This window comes from Gambusia affinis, linkage group LG23, assembly GCF_019740435.1.
Source record: "Gambusia affinis linkage group LG23, SWU_Gaff_1.0, whole genome shotgun sequence".
NCBI lineage: Eukaryota > Metazoa > Chordata > Actinopteri > Cyprinodontiformes > Poeciliidae > Gambusia > Gambusia affinis.
The window spans coordinates 3,776,484-3,793,412 of record NC_057890.1 but is presented as its reverse complement, the minus strand read 5'-3'; the positions used below and the strand labels follow the sequence as shown (position 1 = coordinate 3,793,412).

Genomic DNA, 16,929 nt, shown 5'->3' with positions numbered 1-16,929 from the left:
TATACGGTTAAGCCGCGGCTCAAAAGAGACTCTGTTTACCTCAAATCGCACGTTAGGTTTCTCATTGGTCGAGAGTCCAGTCTCGTATCTCCTCTACCCAATCAGAAGTTGTTGTTGTTGGTTTTTTTTTTTATCTTGTGCACTGATGGAATGTGAAACACAGCAAGGTTTGGGAGGAGGATATTGATTCACTCACAGAGGAGACAGTTGGACAGAGATTGGGATCAACATGATGTGAGATTAAATCAAAATACTGGTTTGGAATGGCAGAAAACTAATATTAGGCTACAAGATTATGAAAACTGGTGAAAACATTTAAATTGAAATATAAAAACGAATCTTAATAACTGTTGAGTTTAGTCTCTATTACCTTTTTGGTTAACTGGAAAAAGTCCTGTAGATTGCGCGACAGGAAACATGCACTTAGGATCCAGTTTTCATCAATCCATACTTTTTGTATTCTCAGTTATTCCCTACACTGGTCATTAATGACATCTAAAGCATGCATCACCATAAAATACCTCGACAAATCCCATCTTTTGGATGTAAAATAAGAACACAGACACATATTTATGAGCAAAATTGCAGCAAAGAAGTACAAAAGGATAAGATTAAGTCATGTTTAATACCTTGCATAGCCATTGTGGGTAAATTATAATAAGCATCTAATACTCACTCTGATTAAAAGAAAAATCTGACTAAATTCTTGTACTATTTTTTTGTCACAATTTAAAAAAAAAAGAAATGCAAGCATTGAATAATACTTCTACGACTTTGTTTTCTTTATTTCAGTTTGTGAAAGTTGGCGACGCGAGATGCTAGCTTTGGCTAACGGTTAGCTAACCACAGCATGTTTACAGTGATTGAAAGTCATTTATATCAATTCCGTCACTGTTTTTTTTTTTTCTGTATTTATTTCTGCAGGGCACAAAATCGATGAAACCAGGTTTTCACAATTAGCCAAAAACATTTTAATTAGCCAATTCTTCCAACATGACAGGCTAAGAGGCTCTTCAAAATAAGAGCCCTAAACCATGATAAATCATGTCACGATGTAAAAAATCATAACAATTTCTACCATTTATTTTGCCAGATGAAGTCACACGAAAAATGTTGTAGTGTTTAATATTTATGGACAATTTAAATCATTTTTAGTTTTAATCATGTTTAACCCTCTTTAAAAAACTGTTTGTTCGAAATGCCACTTTGTGTTAATTCTTTTTTTTTCATATACAATGCATATTTGCGTCAGTCGCATATCAAAAGAAGACAGAATGACTAAATCACAGCGAATTCAAATGTAAAAGAAAAAAGTTTTTATTTCACAAATGCTGTACAAGGTCCCAGGGTATAGATGGTGAGTGTGGAAAATCCTCTGGATCTTTGTAGTTTTCTGTTGCGCAGGGTGTGGAATGTGATGTACCATCAGAAGAATCATTGTAGAGCAAATGGGAGTTCTGTTCATAACCTTCAGGGTAATAGTGTGGGAGCCCTAAAGGGACACAAATAAGAAAAACGTCAATTTTACATCCTGAAAAAGTGCAAATGAAAACTCACTGCGGACGAATAAATACAGGACTTTTATATCTGTCCTCTAAGAAGTGCTGAGTAGTTTAAGAAAATACAAAATTAGACTAATTATAAGTCAGCAATACGTTCACATGTGGTTCATACACAAAAATTTCAAAAAAGTTTTTTTTTGTGGCAGACCTACAGAATATAGTAGACTTCAGAATAAGAGTGACTGAATAAAAATAAATGCTAGATTTCTATATTTGAAGCAATTATCACAATTGGGTCTGTCACATAAAAAAATCCCAACAAAATGTGGTTGGTTGCTTTCTATTTATTCAGGATGGGCATCTGGCATGTTTGATCCCCATCAAACACGGAACCACTGCAGCAAAATCACTCACCGCTGAGCTTGTGAACAGAGTCTGGTTGTTGGAGAGCCTCCTGAACTCTTCGCTCGAGCCGCCAACATCTCAGCATGAAGAGCAGGACGAAGCACAGCTGCAGGGCAAAGGTCAACACGCCCAGCGCTATGATGGTGCTGTTGCCTGTTGAGGGGGAGGAACAGAGAACAGGCAGACGGATTTACACTGCACACCATTTTCAGTATTTTCGGGAAATACAAGTGATATGTTGCTGCGGCAACTGTGTCCTAATAATCTAAGCATGCGGACGTTGTCCTCGTCCCAAAGGAAAGCCTGGCTCTCAGTCCTCATTCGTCCCAAAGCCGTTCTGTGGAGATAAAATCTGGATTTTCCCACACCAATCTCGTAAATCCGTGTCTCTGTTGACCTCGTGCTTTACTGCACGGCCTTGTTGGAACATTGGCATCATCAAATTGAACCCGACTCCTGAAAAACAGCCAAACAAGTGACTTACACTTGACACAGTACAGGGAGACAAGTGCTTGTTCTCGTGGCAACGGCCTCACAAAGACATCGAACACGTCTCTGCTCTTTGCGTCACAGTGTCGGACGCTTTGCATGAGAATCAGAGATTCGGCTGCTGGGCCATGGAAACCCATTCCTTGAAGCTCTCTATGTGCTGTTCTTGAGCTAATCTGAAGGCAACACCACATCTTGAGGTCTGCTGAAGGTACCTGACCACCTCTCTGGGATTTTACGTAGCCTACAATAGGGGTTCCCAAATCTTCCATGCCGCGGCGCCCCAAAGAGCATGAACCGATGGCAATGCTAACCACAGATAATGCTACAATGTAAAGAAACATCAACTTTTAGAATGCTTTTTTAAATTCACTATTCAATAATAATTGCATTCCTTTAGCATAAATGCTGCCTCATACCTGAATACAGATCCTGTTGAACATGTTTGTGATTTGAACAAAACAATGAGAAGAAATAACTTATATCCTGTCTGTATCTTGGTCTTATGAACCCATAAGCTGGATGTGTTCCTTTAAACCCAGAGTAAAATTATCGAGTTCCAGTAGAAGTGATAAAATGTGATCCAGATTCATCATTAAGTGTAAAATAGCCCTTCGGCACTAACTAGGTCCAACATTAGCATTAGCGGCTAACATTTTACCAGTCCTGGTGTTCTCACAGAGCTTAGAAACTATTCTAATCTTGTCCATTCTTCTTATTCTGTGGTTACTACAACTATGACCATTGAAATAAACAGAACAGCTCAAAAACTACTTCCCTCTGGCTTAAAAACAAGAGTCAAATACAGATGGAGGTCACCATCAGATTCTGGTCCCTTAAAAATAACATGCACTTACATTAACCAGAAAGTCGACATGTCAAGACATTCTATTTTAATCTCACCAGGTTCTAGATTTGACTGCTGCGCTAGTCAAAACACAGTGAAACAGATATTCAGCTTTTAGGAGATGATTGAAAATGGTCCAGTACCGACTGATGATGCAGCGACTTCCCTGAAAGCGACGTCTGTCTGTACGACGGCTAGCGTCAGGTTCTGGTTCTGAATGAATCCCATCCCACCGCTTCCCGTCTGCTCCAACGGCCGACCTGGTGCCAAAAAAAAATCATGTTTACATAGCTAAAAGTTTATTTTATATGGAATTTAATTTACCAAAATATCTATCAATAGCAAACCTGTGAAGTTCTGCAATATTATGAGCTGCTAGGTCAGAGGTCAGGAAACTATACAATCATTTTTACTCTTATTCATGATAAATCAAATTTGTCTAGAGCTGCAAAAGCCTGCATGACCCTTTGTGAACTATAGTTAAATTAAAGAACCCAACATTTATTACAGATTTTAGGCTTTAGGACAAAGAAATAAACATTTAGAAGACAAAATTACATCCTTGACAGAAACATTTCAATTTTGTGGGACGTGGGAATCTCGCGAGGATGTGGAGCGGATCGATGGTGGCTAAGAAATTCCTAAAACAATCATTAATCTGAGTGACGGGCAGATAATGGCTTCTCTAAAACAAATAGATTTTGGTTCCATTGTGCAGAATGCATTTTGATTCAAACAATTGCTGCCATCTTACAGGAAGATAAGTTTAATGTAAAAAAAAATTCCAAACTGCAACTCACAGATTCTATGCGTAGACTCAAAACGTCTGATGAATCTGAGATGAGAGAAGTTCTGCAGCAGCTCTTTTCAGGGAAAACGCAGACGGAAAGCGAACCGACCTCGCAGCTCTTCTGCTGTCCCGACGGATGTAGTTTGGGTTCACTAGCAACGGAGAATGCGCTCAAATCCCTTCATTATGGCCCTCCGGTATGGGCTCCCTGCCGGCTCCCAGTGGAAAGCTGGGCCCTTCCCAAACAGCCGAGCCTTTCACTTTCAAAACATCCCACTCCTCTGAGGGCTGATCGCGGACCTGGACGTGGCAGAGGGACAGAGCGCAGACAAGAGGGTAGAGACTGTGAGAATAAAGGGCAGTGATTAGAGCAGAGGAGCAGGTAAACACGTTCAATGAGTAAGCTATCCACAGGACTTTGATCAGAGACACACCACCCAACCTCTGCCTCAGGACTTTCTCTGGCAATAACCTCCACTTTATAGTTTAAACGATTTTATCAGGCTTTTAAAATGCAAACCTAATCATGTTCTTCAGGATTGGTTTAAGGCGAACTGAGTAGACCCACAACAAGCTAAAGTTGACATGGGCTGGAAATTTCCAAAGTTTGGCCTGGAATTATTTAACAGCTTTGCTGAAAAGGAGCAGATGAGTACAGAAAAGTTTCCTCTGAGCGACAAACGTTTTGCAGATGACCTCTGAGTCCGTGAGGTCGGGACAACCTCCACCCCCGTTCAAGTCCGGTTTCAAGTCTGGACCTGAACGGTTAACATGTCCTTCACTCTGAAGATACATACTGGAAAAAGGTACATTTGTAGTACAGTTGATGTGAAACAGCAACAGAAGATTTTCTGAAATAAAGACTGAATTAATATTTACTGTGTTGACTAGTGAACGCACCAATCATGAGACAGTTTCTGTAGTCGCTTTTGCGTCCATTTCAATTGCCCAAAAATTCACCAGCACGTATAATAAAAGCTACACATACGAGTAGAACACTTTTAATAAGCAAACATTTGTCACCTATAAAGAAATAAATATGGCTGTAGAATAAAAGAATTGTTACTTGCTTACTTTTTGTCGATGGGTCGGGATGCTACAGCAGAATTGAGCTGTCGATCGCATGAAGTCCACGCAGATGAGGTGCAGCAATAATTAAGAGACAAAAATGAAATAAAAAGGGAAAAAATGCTAAAGAGACCATCAGAATCACAGTAATCTTGACAAATACATTGATTATCACTTCAAAAAGAGAGGGCAATTAAATACATTTGCCTGCTTCGCTCAAAACCATGTGGCAGCTAAGAAAATTCCTTAGCTGCTACATGGTTATTTATTCCTAAAAAAATAAATACAAAGAAAAACATGCAACGAGAATAATGAACTAAATATTTTTTCTCCCTCCAGCAACAGTCTTCCTGGAGTTCTGGAAAAGACGAAGAGCTGTCTTGGCGTACGACTGGGACCTCATCGACTGGGAGGAGGAAGAGGTAAAGGATTTTACTCCCGTCTTTGTCCCCTGGGTTGGATCTGCTACGCGTCTGAAAACTCTCGCTCTGCGGTTTCTGCGTTCTTTTGTGCGTGAAGTGGTGCACGAACTCCCCTGCTTTTGGTCATTCAGGATGAAATCAGACCCCAGTTTGAGGCCAAATACTCCAAGAAGGAGCGGATGAACCCCATATCTGGAAAGCCAGAGCCCTACCAGGCCTTCACCGACAAGTACAGCCGCCTTCTCGTCTCATCGTCTGGAATATTCTTCATGGTGGGTCTATAAGACATCGATTAAATGTGAATATAAGCTGAACGTCATAATTTTCCAACTTGTTTATTTAAATGTTTCAGACAAAGGCTCTCCGTCACCTAATTGTGTATTTATATGTACATTTTGAAATCTCTCTTAGTTTTCGTAAGATTAGAACAAAGTACCTTCTCGTTTGTTAAATGTAATCTTTGAAATTGTACTAAATGCATCTTCTTTTTACAGTTCATTTAATATTTTAAGCTGACATTTTGACAGTGAACAACTTTTGCTTCTGAATTTGAAAGGAAAGCTGGGGCAATTAATTATCATAAGATCACGACAATGTTGAAAGAGCCAAACAGAAGCATGGGGAGCAGAAGCAGTGAACATATTCACTGGATATTCTTCCTCCATTTTAAGAAAAATCTGCATCTACGTGTCAAAAATGGCTGTAATACTGATCCTGGGCCAGCAGGTGGCCCAGATCCCCATTGTGGCTAAAGCATCTTTGGGCTAAAAGCATCATGGGAACTGTTTACCATTTCCTCCCAATTATTAGCTTCTCTGTGTTACATTTATGTTTGACAGAAACAGAATCAGGATACCATGAGTCAGACTTTTGGGAATAAAAATGTAACAATTTATTATTGTTGTTAATTAGAAACAGTGTGTGAAAGTGGGTCAGCACCTGCATGCTTTTCAATATTCTACAATTGTGCAGTAGGCATGTAATTTCCTTAAATACGGCTCCTTTTTTTCTATAGGAGAAGCCTTATGTAAAACTTTTTTAAGCTTTAGGTCATGCTCCAATGTTATTCCCTCATCAAAACATACCTTAATTCTTTCATGTATGTTTGAAAAAAAATCCTCTCATCTCCTATGGCAACCATTCAGTTGTGCAAAACGCCTGGGTGGACGTAGCCCCGCCTTCGAGACGAAGCTCCTGCAGTTTAGGAGCTCCCAGCTCATAGAACAGCCGTCCCCTGTGACCAAATGGAGCCAACAGTCGTCCTCTTTGCATACAGAGGTTGTATTTTTAGTGTTTAGCTGGAGTTCCAAGTGAGAAAGTTGGAGCTCGTGAAGCAGCCAAAGGCTTAGCATCCAAAATCTGTCTTTTTTTTTTTTTTGCTGTAGCTTAGTAAAACTTAGCAGCTTTCCTCTCACACAGCATGTTTTTGTGTTACTCTGCTCTCCCAGATACTGGTGGTGATCGCCGCCGTGTTTGGCATCGTGATCTACCGCGTGATCACGGTCAGCACCTTCGCCGCCTTCGGCTGGGCGCTCATCAGGAACAACTCTCAGGTGGCAACTACAGGCACGGCAGTCTGCATCAACTTCTGCGTCATCATGCTCCTCAACGTGGTGAGTCAGTCGCTCACCGCTAACGTCCTGCAGACAAGAAACAAAACGCTTGTTTGCTTGATGAAACCCTTTTCTGCGTACAGTGTTCTGCAAAAGTATTCGCAGCCAGTAATCTTTTTACATTTTTTGTCACATATGTTAGGTGATAGACAGACTGATGTACTGAGTTCCTATTTCTTTCACAGCTTTATGAAAGAGTTGCCCTTTTCCTCACAAATTTAGGTGAGTGGACTTTAAGACATGTTTAAGTCTTAAAATGTCATTAACATTTCTGTACATTTCAAATGTACAGTTCGGTGACAATAAAATCTGTCTGGGTCTGTAAACTTGTCCATGAGCTGGTGGCGTTCCTAAAACCAGGAACATAAATAAACAGCACTTTATTTCTTTCTCGTGTGGCTACAGAGCAGCCAAGGACGGAGTCAGAGTGGGAGAACAGCTTCACCTTCAAGATGTTCCTTTTTCAGTTCGTCAATCTCAACAGCTCAACTTTCTACATCGCCTTCTTTTTGGGAAGGTGAGGAACTTTAGCATTCCGCTTCTTACACACAACGTGACTGAAGTAAATGTAAAAACAGCCACGTGGTGTGAAACTAGTAGTGCTATATGGAAAAATTTAAAAGAAAAAAAAAAAATAAAGCAAACGTATGAACGGAGATAGTCAGAAAAATAAGGAGAAAATTATTTGTAAATGCTAAAAAATAAAGTTGAAATAGAAGTGTTATTGATGTTACACAAGAGCAATGCTACTTTTGTAATAAATCTGGACAGTTCACTGTATATAATTTCAAATGTACAGCAAAATGCGCATTGCCATTTGTTTTTGAAATAAAAAAATGATAAGGCCACAGCCCTGTTTTGGTGGCTAAGGGAGCTAGCAACTTTATTTAACAATAACTTTCTGCTGATAAAATCAGAAAGTGAGCACACTGATTTCTTTAAAGCAGAGATGCTAATATGTCATTAGCAGGAGAACTGTGAGAGAGGAAAACGTAAGCAAAGCCTCCCCTTGTCCTTCCTGCTTATCTAAATGCTAGCATTAGCTCTACCGCTATGCTAGCTGCTACAGAAAGTAAAAAAAAATAGCACTTTATAACTCCTACTAGACACTTTTAACAAGACTGAACAAAACTAAAAACCCATCTGCCCAACTTCAAGAAATATCTATAAAAATAGAACCAAGTCTAAGAAATATGGATGCTGGTAATTTTAGCACATTACTAGCACTTGTGTATGTGCTATCAACACATTGCTTGTTCTTGTGAAAGGCCATCTCAGAAACAGTTACTTATTTTTCAGTCATTTTATGTTAGCAATTTGCTAATAAGCTAATGTTCTTGAACAAGCAAAGCGCATATGTGGATACTTGAATTACACACAGGTATTAACGGTGTTAAAAAAAACAACAACTCCTTTTTGTTCCCCTGATGTGCTGGAGAGTTTCTCTGTATCAAAATAATAATAATAATAGAGTTTCTCTGTATCAAACTCACCTTTCCTGCCCTTTGTTGATCACTTACTGAGTCAGTACAAATGTTTGACTGTGATTGTCAGTAATATGGTTTTATTGACAGATTCACCGGTCGGCCAGGAGCATATCTACGCCTCATCAATCGCTGGAAGCTGGAGGAAGTGAGTTTTCCCATGACAGCGTAGCCAGAAATTGTGAATTCATAAAGATAGAAATTAGAAATTGGGCTATTACTGTAAACCCACTCACCAAGTATTTAACCCTCATCTCTAGTAAGTGCTTCTTCTGGGAACCTGCGAGGAAAATAAAGCACTGAGGGAGTCCACTGGGACAGAAGACCTGAGCGGACACTTTTTGCTGCTGAGCTAATGTGCTCCCTTTTGTGATTCTGCAGCTGCAGAAATGGAAAACTCCTCTAATGGGATGAGGACAAGTTCATGTCAGCCTTTTGTAGCCGTGCAGAAACATGACTGTGCTCACTGGTTCATGCTGTACATTTCCTTGAAAATCAAAAAATACATTTTGATCAGTGGATGACATTTTTGCCAAATAAATGTTTGGCAAAAATGTATGGAGGTTCCAGCATACTGGAATTTCTTCATGTTCTCAAGTAATTGTTACTAACAAAAGCAAATAGACTAATGATAACTGTCATTCGTGTTCAGGTTTTGTTTTTTTTTGTTATTTTTTTGTAATTGCTGATCTAATGTGTTTTTGTTGCTGCTGCAGTGCCATCCCAGTGGCTGCCTGATCGACCTCTGCATGCAGATGGGCATCATTATGGTACTGAAACAGACGTGGAACAACTTCATGGAGTTCGGCTACCCGTAGGTTCAGGTTCTTTTCTTTTTTTTTTTTTTTGCTCAGTTTTGTTATTCCTCTGTGGATGGTCCTAAACATTTACTATATTTTGGACCGATTCAGAACGTCTAACGCTTCCGTCGCGTTGCAGAGGTTGAAAACATTTTGCCATATTTCACATCATGGAGGGCAGTGAGAGTTTCCCACCTATTTTGAGCATTTCACACTTTCGTAGTAAGACTCCACTGGTGTTTGATTGCGGTGGGAGTGTGTCCGGTAAAGTAATTGAAACAGATGAGAAAACTGAAGCAGGCTAACCACACTGTCAGGACAAAAAAACTTTGCTTCTGCTCTCACTAATCACCTTAAATGAACAAACCAGAGCCTACCATATTTAGCTCCCTTACTGATAGAAAACAGCATAGTCTTGGTTCCCTGTGGATGGGGATCCCAGTTGGAGAGAAGTGCGCGCACCTCCAAATTGTGCATACAACTATTGGTTGAGGGGGAAAAAAATAGTTCAGCAGCAGTTCAAGCATAAAATGTGCCCGTCCATTGAAAAAAGGTCCTGACTTTCTATTTTGAAGATCAGGGAATTGCACAAGCCATGACTGATTTATAACCATTTTTAGCAATGGTAGAATGGACACCAAGCTAAATAAACACAGCAAACTCTGCTTTAGGAGTGACGTGTCTGTTGGGTCGCCTCGCATTGTGCTTCCAGGCTCATCCAGAACTGGTGGACTCGACAGAGGTTAAAGAGAGAGCACGGCCACATCCCCAAGGCCAGCCTCCCCCAGTGGGAGCGGGACTACAACCTGCAGTCAATGAATGCGTACGGACTGTTTGATGAGTACCTGAAGATGAGTAAGTCGGCCCTCTATTCTGTTTCTGTTCTATATTCAGCCTCGTAGAAAATATTTCATATCGGGGCTGGGTTTTGAGATGACCGTGTGTTACACGGTTTAATCTCTTCCAGTATCATCAAAACATTTTTTCATTATGGCGCTGATCTGCTGTACACGTTATGTGACTGTGACATCCATCTGCTCCGGTATTCGCTGCTGCTTTCCTTTGTCTTCACAGGACGTGCAAACACTCTTTTCTTTTACGTTTGCGTCAGAGTGGAATAAGTTTTAGTGCGGATTAATTACCAAGCATGGAAATGATCGGATTGGATTTCATAATAAAACTCTATTGAGAAATAGCGCCATACTGTGGATTATTTTGGTATGTAAAGTGATATTTAAAACTATTTCAGTTGTTTTCATGCAACAAGTATTTTATGAAATAACTCACAATCAAATAAAAAGATATTCCTATTAATACACAGTTTATATATTGTGAGACTAACTGCATCAAAAATACTTCCATCTAAGTACTACAGAAACTTTTCAATTAATGGAAAATGGTCATCTGGCTGCTTGGGTAACAAACACATAATAACGTTTATGTAAACTATTTTTATCCCTAAAATATTGCTTGTTCAATTCCTTAAAGTTCCTAATAAAATCAAGTTCTAAGTCAAGATTAAAACTAAGATCTATTTGGGCTGTGACATAGTTTTGTTTTGTTTTTTTCAATGGTAAGATCATGCCATTCAAGTGAGACAGCAGTTTATTGATCTTTGAGAGTCAGAGGATAACAAGAGGCTTAATGTATAGACTTGTCCATATCTACAGTCGGGCAATAGTTAAAGAAGTGTAAACTGTGTTCCTCAGGATTCTTGGCCCCATTTTGTACATTCAATATTACACGACTCTTTGCAATATCTTCTCTAAATTCCATAACAATTTCAAACACTAACCAGCTGACATCCAGCTCTTCCTTTCCTCTAAACCCACCCAACCTTTCTCAAGTATCTCCCTGTGTAACTGTCTGAGATGAAATGTCAGCTCAACATAAACCTCTTCTAATTAAACAATGACAAAACTCTCCAGATTGCAACAAAGTCAGCTCTCTGTAAAGCCTATTTTTTTTAATACAATTATTGCAACTTTTTCCCTTTGACTTGCGGTTAAAGGTCTGGTGACTAACTCCACTCAGCTCACACTGATACATTACAGAAATCATCTCTGTCCATCCCTGACTCCCAGCTCCACCAGAATACTCATTTACTTAATGTCGGTCCTCTGCATTGATTATTATAACTCGTCTTTTGGGTCTCGGTTTCTCATAATTCTGCCACCTAAATCTCCAGAACCCGCTCCACTAGTCATATGACTCCTGTTCCAATTCCATACTGAATTCACTTCAAAAGCAGTCTATAACCTTGTTTCTCCAACCCTCTCTGAACTCAACTGCATCGACATGCCCCCTCACATTCCAAGGTCTTTCTCCTCATTTAAATATGCCACCATGTTTCGATATGCCTCTTTGAATTGTATTGTGTATTGTATATGAAAATGATGTTCAGAGATCATTATTGACTGTCAGAGAAAGCCTGGAAGAGATGGTAAGCAAGCGCGCACATCAGTCACACTGGAAGATTACTTGGGGGAATCGATTGAGCAGGAATAGAAGCAGTTATGTAGTCTTAGAATGGAGCAAGTAAATCAAACAATGAAGACACTGGGTAGAGCCGTGAATGAAGGAAAATCGTAGCATTGTTTGAAGGGGATGGTTTGGAAAGTTTCTTTCTTTTGGTAGACTCTGTTACTTAGATTAGTTGTCATGGTGAAGTCGTGAACATGCTGTTGTAGATCTGTAAGTAAATTGGATAATAGAAGATCTTGGAGCCTAAACTGCACCATTCAACCGGTCAACGAAGACGTGCTGTCTTTGTCTCAGTTTTGCAGTTCGGCTTCACTACCATCTTCGTGGCCGCGTTTCCTTTGGCTCCTCTCTTAGCGCTGATCAACAACATCATTGAGATCCGTTTAGACGCCTACAAGTTCGTCACCCAGTGGCGGCGACCTCTTCCATCACAAGCCAAAGACATAGGTAAGGAAAAGGCTATAAATTCATCAGTAAAAGACACTTTATTTTGGTGTCTAACTATGGTTTGACTCAGGAATCTGGTATGGCATTCTGGAGGGTATCGGCATCTTGTCCGTCATCACCAACGCCTTTGTCATCGCCATCACCTCGGACTTCATCCCTCGTCTCGTTTATGCCTACAAGTACGGACCGTGTGCCGGTCAGGGTCGAGCAGGGGAGGGGTAAGAGTTATCTTACCTCATAAGAGTTCACCTTTTCCCTTTGTTCCATGCTGCATGGTGTATGATGTCAGTTTCAACGCATGTGTTAAATGCTATTTCTTTTCTTTTCCCCAGGTGTATGATGGGTTATGTAAATGCCAGTCTGTCTGTTTTCCGAGTTTCTGACTTTGAGAAGAGATCCCAGCCAAGAACCAATGGTTCTGAACTTTTTGAAGAAGCTGTGAAGTACTGCAGGTGAAGATTAAAGGACTTTGTAATCTGTGTGGATGTGTCCGAAACACCCGAAAAAAAAGGGGAAGCCTCAAAACATGTTTTTACGTATGATTTATAGATGCAACAATTAGAGTTCTGTGGCGATTTCTGATCTTTGATATTTTGATTAGCAACACAGTCAATTGAAGTCAACATTTGAATCAGTCATTAGCAATTTTCTTCTTAACTAGCAAAACCAACATGGTGAGCATGACTAATTGTAAACGTCAGTCATCCTGTCACTCTATTGATCCTGTCCTGAACTCTAGGATATTCAAAATGCTACCAACATTTTTATTTGTGTTTTTTTTACCCCTCCAGGGGGTCCTTTGTGGACTCTAGTGTCCCTTATATGAAAGTAAGCTGATATTTGCCGAAGACATGCGGCAAATATTGTCGGGTCTGGGAGTTGAACCCGTGACGGGCGCATCGAGGACTCAAGGCCTCTAAACATGGGTCACACTGTCCCCTACGCCACCACAGCACGCCCTGCTACCAACATTTTTAAATTAATAATTTATTTAAGCGTCCTCTCACCCCTCACCGATGCTGAAAATCACTAATATCAAATCTTCTTCCCTCATTGACAACGTCCACACTAAAGACTGTTATGGTCAGCACAAATTGGTTGGTATGGTGTGTTTTTAATGATCGGGAAAGGATTGGGTCTTCAACTCTGTATCTAATTTTTTGGTTCATCTCTACTATTTTGCATTTCCAAATACAAATACAGGATATGTCTTTCCAAATAGTAGGAGAAATCAGACAAATAGAAGTGTTTTTTGTGTGACCGCACTGATTTTTTGTTGTTGTTGTTGTTTTGTTTTGTTTTACCTTACTCAATAGGTATCGGGATTACAGGGAGCCTCCGGACTCAACTGAGCCATACACCTACACTCTGCAGTTCTGGCACGTCCTGGCAGCCCGGCTGGCGTTCATTATTGTTTTTGAGGTCTGTTTGTTCTGATTCTGATTGCGTTATTTTTAGCTTATTGTTATCTGAAAAATTTCGCCTTTATTTTTATTCCAAAACTCCTCATGTGTTCAGTATTAACGGTTTAATTCACAGTCGAGGTCATTGACACATTTCACTAAAAATGGGGTTTAATTTACATCATAGAGATCTGGCTCTCTGAATTTTGATTCGGTTTCCACAGCATATGGTCTTCGCCATAAAGACCCTGATTGCGTACCTAATCCCGGACCTACCCAAGGACCTGCGGGACCGGATGCGCCGAGAGAAGTACCTGATCCAGGAGATGATGTATGAGGCCGAGTTGGAGAGATTGCAGAAGGAGAAAGATGAGAAGAAGAAGAAAGACAGGGCCCACCATAAGGAATGGCCTTGAATACAACTGTCTGCTACATTGTTGGATTGGTTGTAAAAGAAAGTAATTATCTTCTTTGCAAGATTATTAGTGTTCTGTTGATTGTTTTTTTTAATGTTTTTAAAACTAAGTCAATTATATATTTAATATTTTTTCCTCTATTTTTTTCATGTGGGGTCAGATACTTCCTTTTAACACAAAAATGGCTTACAAAAGTGATTTTTGGCGTTTTTACTGCATTGTTCCAGGTCCAGCTGACTTCCATTGTAGCTCGGTCGACGAAAGACATGAATACACTCAACCACCACAAACGCCTCAAAAGATTTTTCCATTCCTGATAAGATGATTGCTAATTATTCTATGAAATGATTCAAGAAATATCTGAATCTAATGCTAAAACAGAAAAAAATGCTTTTCAGCTGAATTAAAAAGAAATAGAAGTAAAAAATATGAAGTTGTCTATTTCAGACCAACATTTCTTTAATTCCTTTTTACCAGCTATTTGATGGTCATTATAGGGATCGAAATTAGGGTCGTAAAGCTTGTTCAAAAAATAAATTTAAACAAAAAAAAAAATCTTGAATCTGAAATGTCATTTCGAACATTTCAGTTCCAAATCTCTTTTTCCATTTAGATTTTTTTTCTTTTCTTTTCAACAAACTTTATGGCCCCAATTTAGCTCCATAGAAGACGCTTTAAAATCAGCTTTTTCTCATTTCCAGGCTTTAAATTGATTTTTTCTTTTACAGTGGAGGAGTTCTGCATGTACTGGATCGTCAAGTCTTCCTCCTGCCATGTTAGACCAGCACCTCCTGTTGGACAATTACAGAACTGCATCTAACACAGAGCGAACATGGAGCCTCTGTGTTAGAACTCCTCAGCACACGGGACTTTTAGCAGCCAATTTTGCAACTTTTTCCTCTCTTGTTCAGACTTTTAGCGGTATTTGGCTTCAGCTCCTGAATGTAGATTACAAGCAAGAATAAAACTTTATTCCTTTGTAGGCGACTGGAGCTGCTCTGCAGAGCGTAACGAATGATAAACCTTGTTTACATTTCTCCTTGTTTTAGGAGTTTACATTTTTTGTTTTTGCTTTATTGTAAATAAAATGTTGAAATGAATGAATGTCAGGCCGTACGCTCTGCTGTAGTGTAGTGCAATAACAATAAAAGTCACATAGATGAAGTTTCTTCTATTGATGCTGCTGTGGTACTTTCTACAGTTTTCTGTAAACAGAGGCTCAGATTAATACCTGCAGTAATAAACATTACTTATTTTGAGTGCCTTTGTTTCGTTATTTTTTATTAAATGTTAAAATTGATGCTAATGTTATTAGAGTAATATCTTTTAAGATAATTGCAAAACAAGTAATTCTAAAAAGTAGTCAGTTTGAGTCAAACTATATTATTTGAAATGATTAATCTTTAGCTGATTTAATTTTGATGCTTTAAACATGAGTCAACTTTTTTTAATTATTAAAATTATTTTTGAAGTCTCAGTAAATGTTTCACGTTGTACCATAAAATCCAAGAAGAATGTTTCACGTAGGAAGATCATTAGTGGCGCTCGTCCTCCTCTCCGTTGTTTTTTTTTTTTTTTTTTTTGTAAAATAAATTGCTAAAATAAATGAGGCGACAATTTAATGTTTATACAATAGCTTTAGCACAAACTGCGTGTGTTTTATTGTGACTGTGTTATTCTTAAACATCATAAATCCATTTTGGTCTGAGCACCTCTTGGACTAGCCGGTAGCTTCGTCGTCTGTGACCGAGGAATCTGGATTTCAGCTAAACGAAGATATCAAAGACAGTTTGCTACACCAGGTAAGACTTCACTTCTAAACTCCTGAACTACCTCTTTTACTTTTCTGCTGAAATATTGTGTTCATGTCTTTCACTGTTATTATTTTTCAGTGTTGTTTGTGATCAATTTTGTTAATTTTTATGTTTATTTTAACAACTGCATGAAGGGCCTAGCGACGAAAATTAGCTTAATTTGACCTAAGTACGGCACGGCGCTCGGCACGCTCATTATGGTACACTGACAAAAATAAAGAAATAAAATTTTAATTTTGATTTAAAGTAAAAAATAATGAGCTAAATTAAATGAATGAAATAAAAATAAAGAATTAAAAATAACTAAAAACATAAATGTATATATATTTTTGAAAAAATTCAGAGCTAGAACTTTTGAAAAACTTGTTTTTTTTTCCACCACCAGATGGGGCTAGAGCCCGTTTTCACTTTAACTATGGCAGCGCCGTTTATTTATTGAATGTTAATTAATTGTAATGCTATTGGAGAACAATATCTGTCAAGACAATTGGAAAACAAGTCATTTTAAAAAGTAGTAAAGTTTATAAGTCAGACTAATTATGTACTTTAAATACATAATATATTTCATATAAAATGGATTTAAAATGGATTAAGGTGATTTAAGATGGATTAAGGTGAATTAATTGTATGTAAAATTAATGACTTCTATTTAATTAACCTGTCTGTACCTAAGCAGTACATTGTGATAGCTTATGTTGGTGTTAAAGTGAGAAGAGGGGAATCATGAGACGTGTTGAGCTTCCTGATCGATTTTTGATCAGCTCATTTCCCCATTCTATATTTCAGGAACATTTTCACTGACTGCTGTTCTCTCACCACTCTCACTGTGACGGGCAACATGCTGCGGACATTCCGGTACGTCCATTTTATTTTCCAAACACGTGTTTAGCCAACAGGATATCATTCTGAACATCAAAGTAATCATAGATTAGAGATCAGAGGCTT

At 38.9% G+C, this 16,929-nt stretch overlaps 1 protein-coding gene across 5 annotated transcripts in view; it reads left to right on the top strand.

Annotated features, from left to right (window-relative positions):
• The window catches only part of LOC122826287 (anoctamin-4-like), a 41,594-nt gene extending 26,165 nt beyond the window's left edge, over window positions 1-15,429 (top strand). For all 5 annotated transcript variants that reach the window (XM_044107951.1, XM_044107949.1, XM_044107952.1 and 2 more), the window contains 14 exons: window positions 5,441-5,523; window positions 5,655-5,795; window positions 6,972-7,136; window positions 7,322-7,358; window positions 7,542-7,653; window positions 8,711-8,768; window positions 9,337-9,434; window positions 10,133-10,275; window positions 12,199-12,351; window positions 12,422-12,569; window positions 12,684-12,803; window positions 13,668-13,773; window positions 13,979-14,212; window positions 14,899-15,429. In XM_044107951.1, the coding sequence (XP_043963886.1) occupies window positions 5,441-5,523; window positions 5,655-5,795; window positions 6,972-7,136; window positions 7,322-7,358; window positions 7,542-7,653; window positions 8,711-8,768; window positions 9,337-9,434; window positions 10,133-10,275; window positions 12,199-12,351; window positions 12,422-12,569; window positions 12,684-12,803; window positions 13,668-13,773; window positions 13,979-14,170 (1,556 nt within the window). In that variant the 3' untranslated portion in view covers window positions 14,171-14,212; window positions 14,899-15,429. The remainder of the gene's footprint in view (window positions 1-5,440; window positions 5,524-5,654; window positions 5,796-6,971; window positions 7,137-7,321; window positions 7,359-7,541; window positions 7,654-8,710; window positions 8,769-9,336; window positions 9,435-10,132; window positions 10,276-12,198; window positions 12,352-12,421; window positions 12,570-12,683; window positions 12,804-13,667; window positions 13,774-13,978; window positions 14,213-14,898) is intronic.
• The last annotated feature ends 1,500 nt before the right edge of the window (window positions 15,430-16,929 follow it).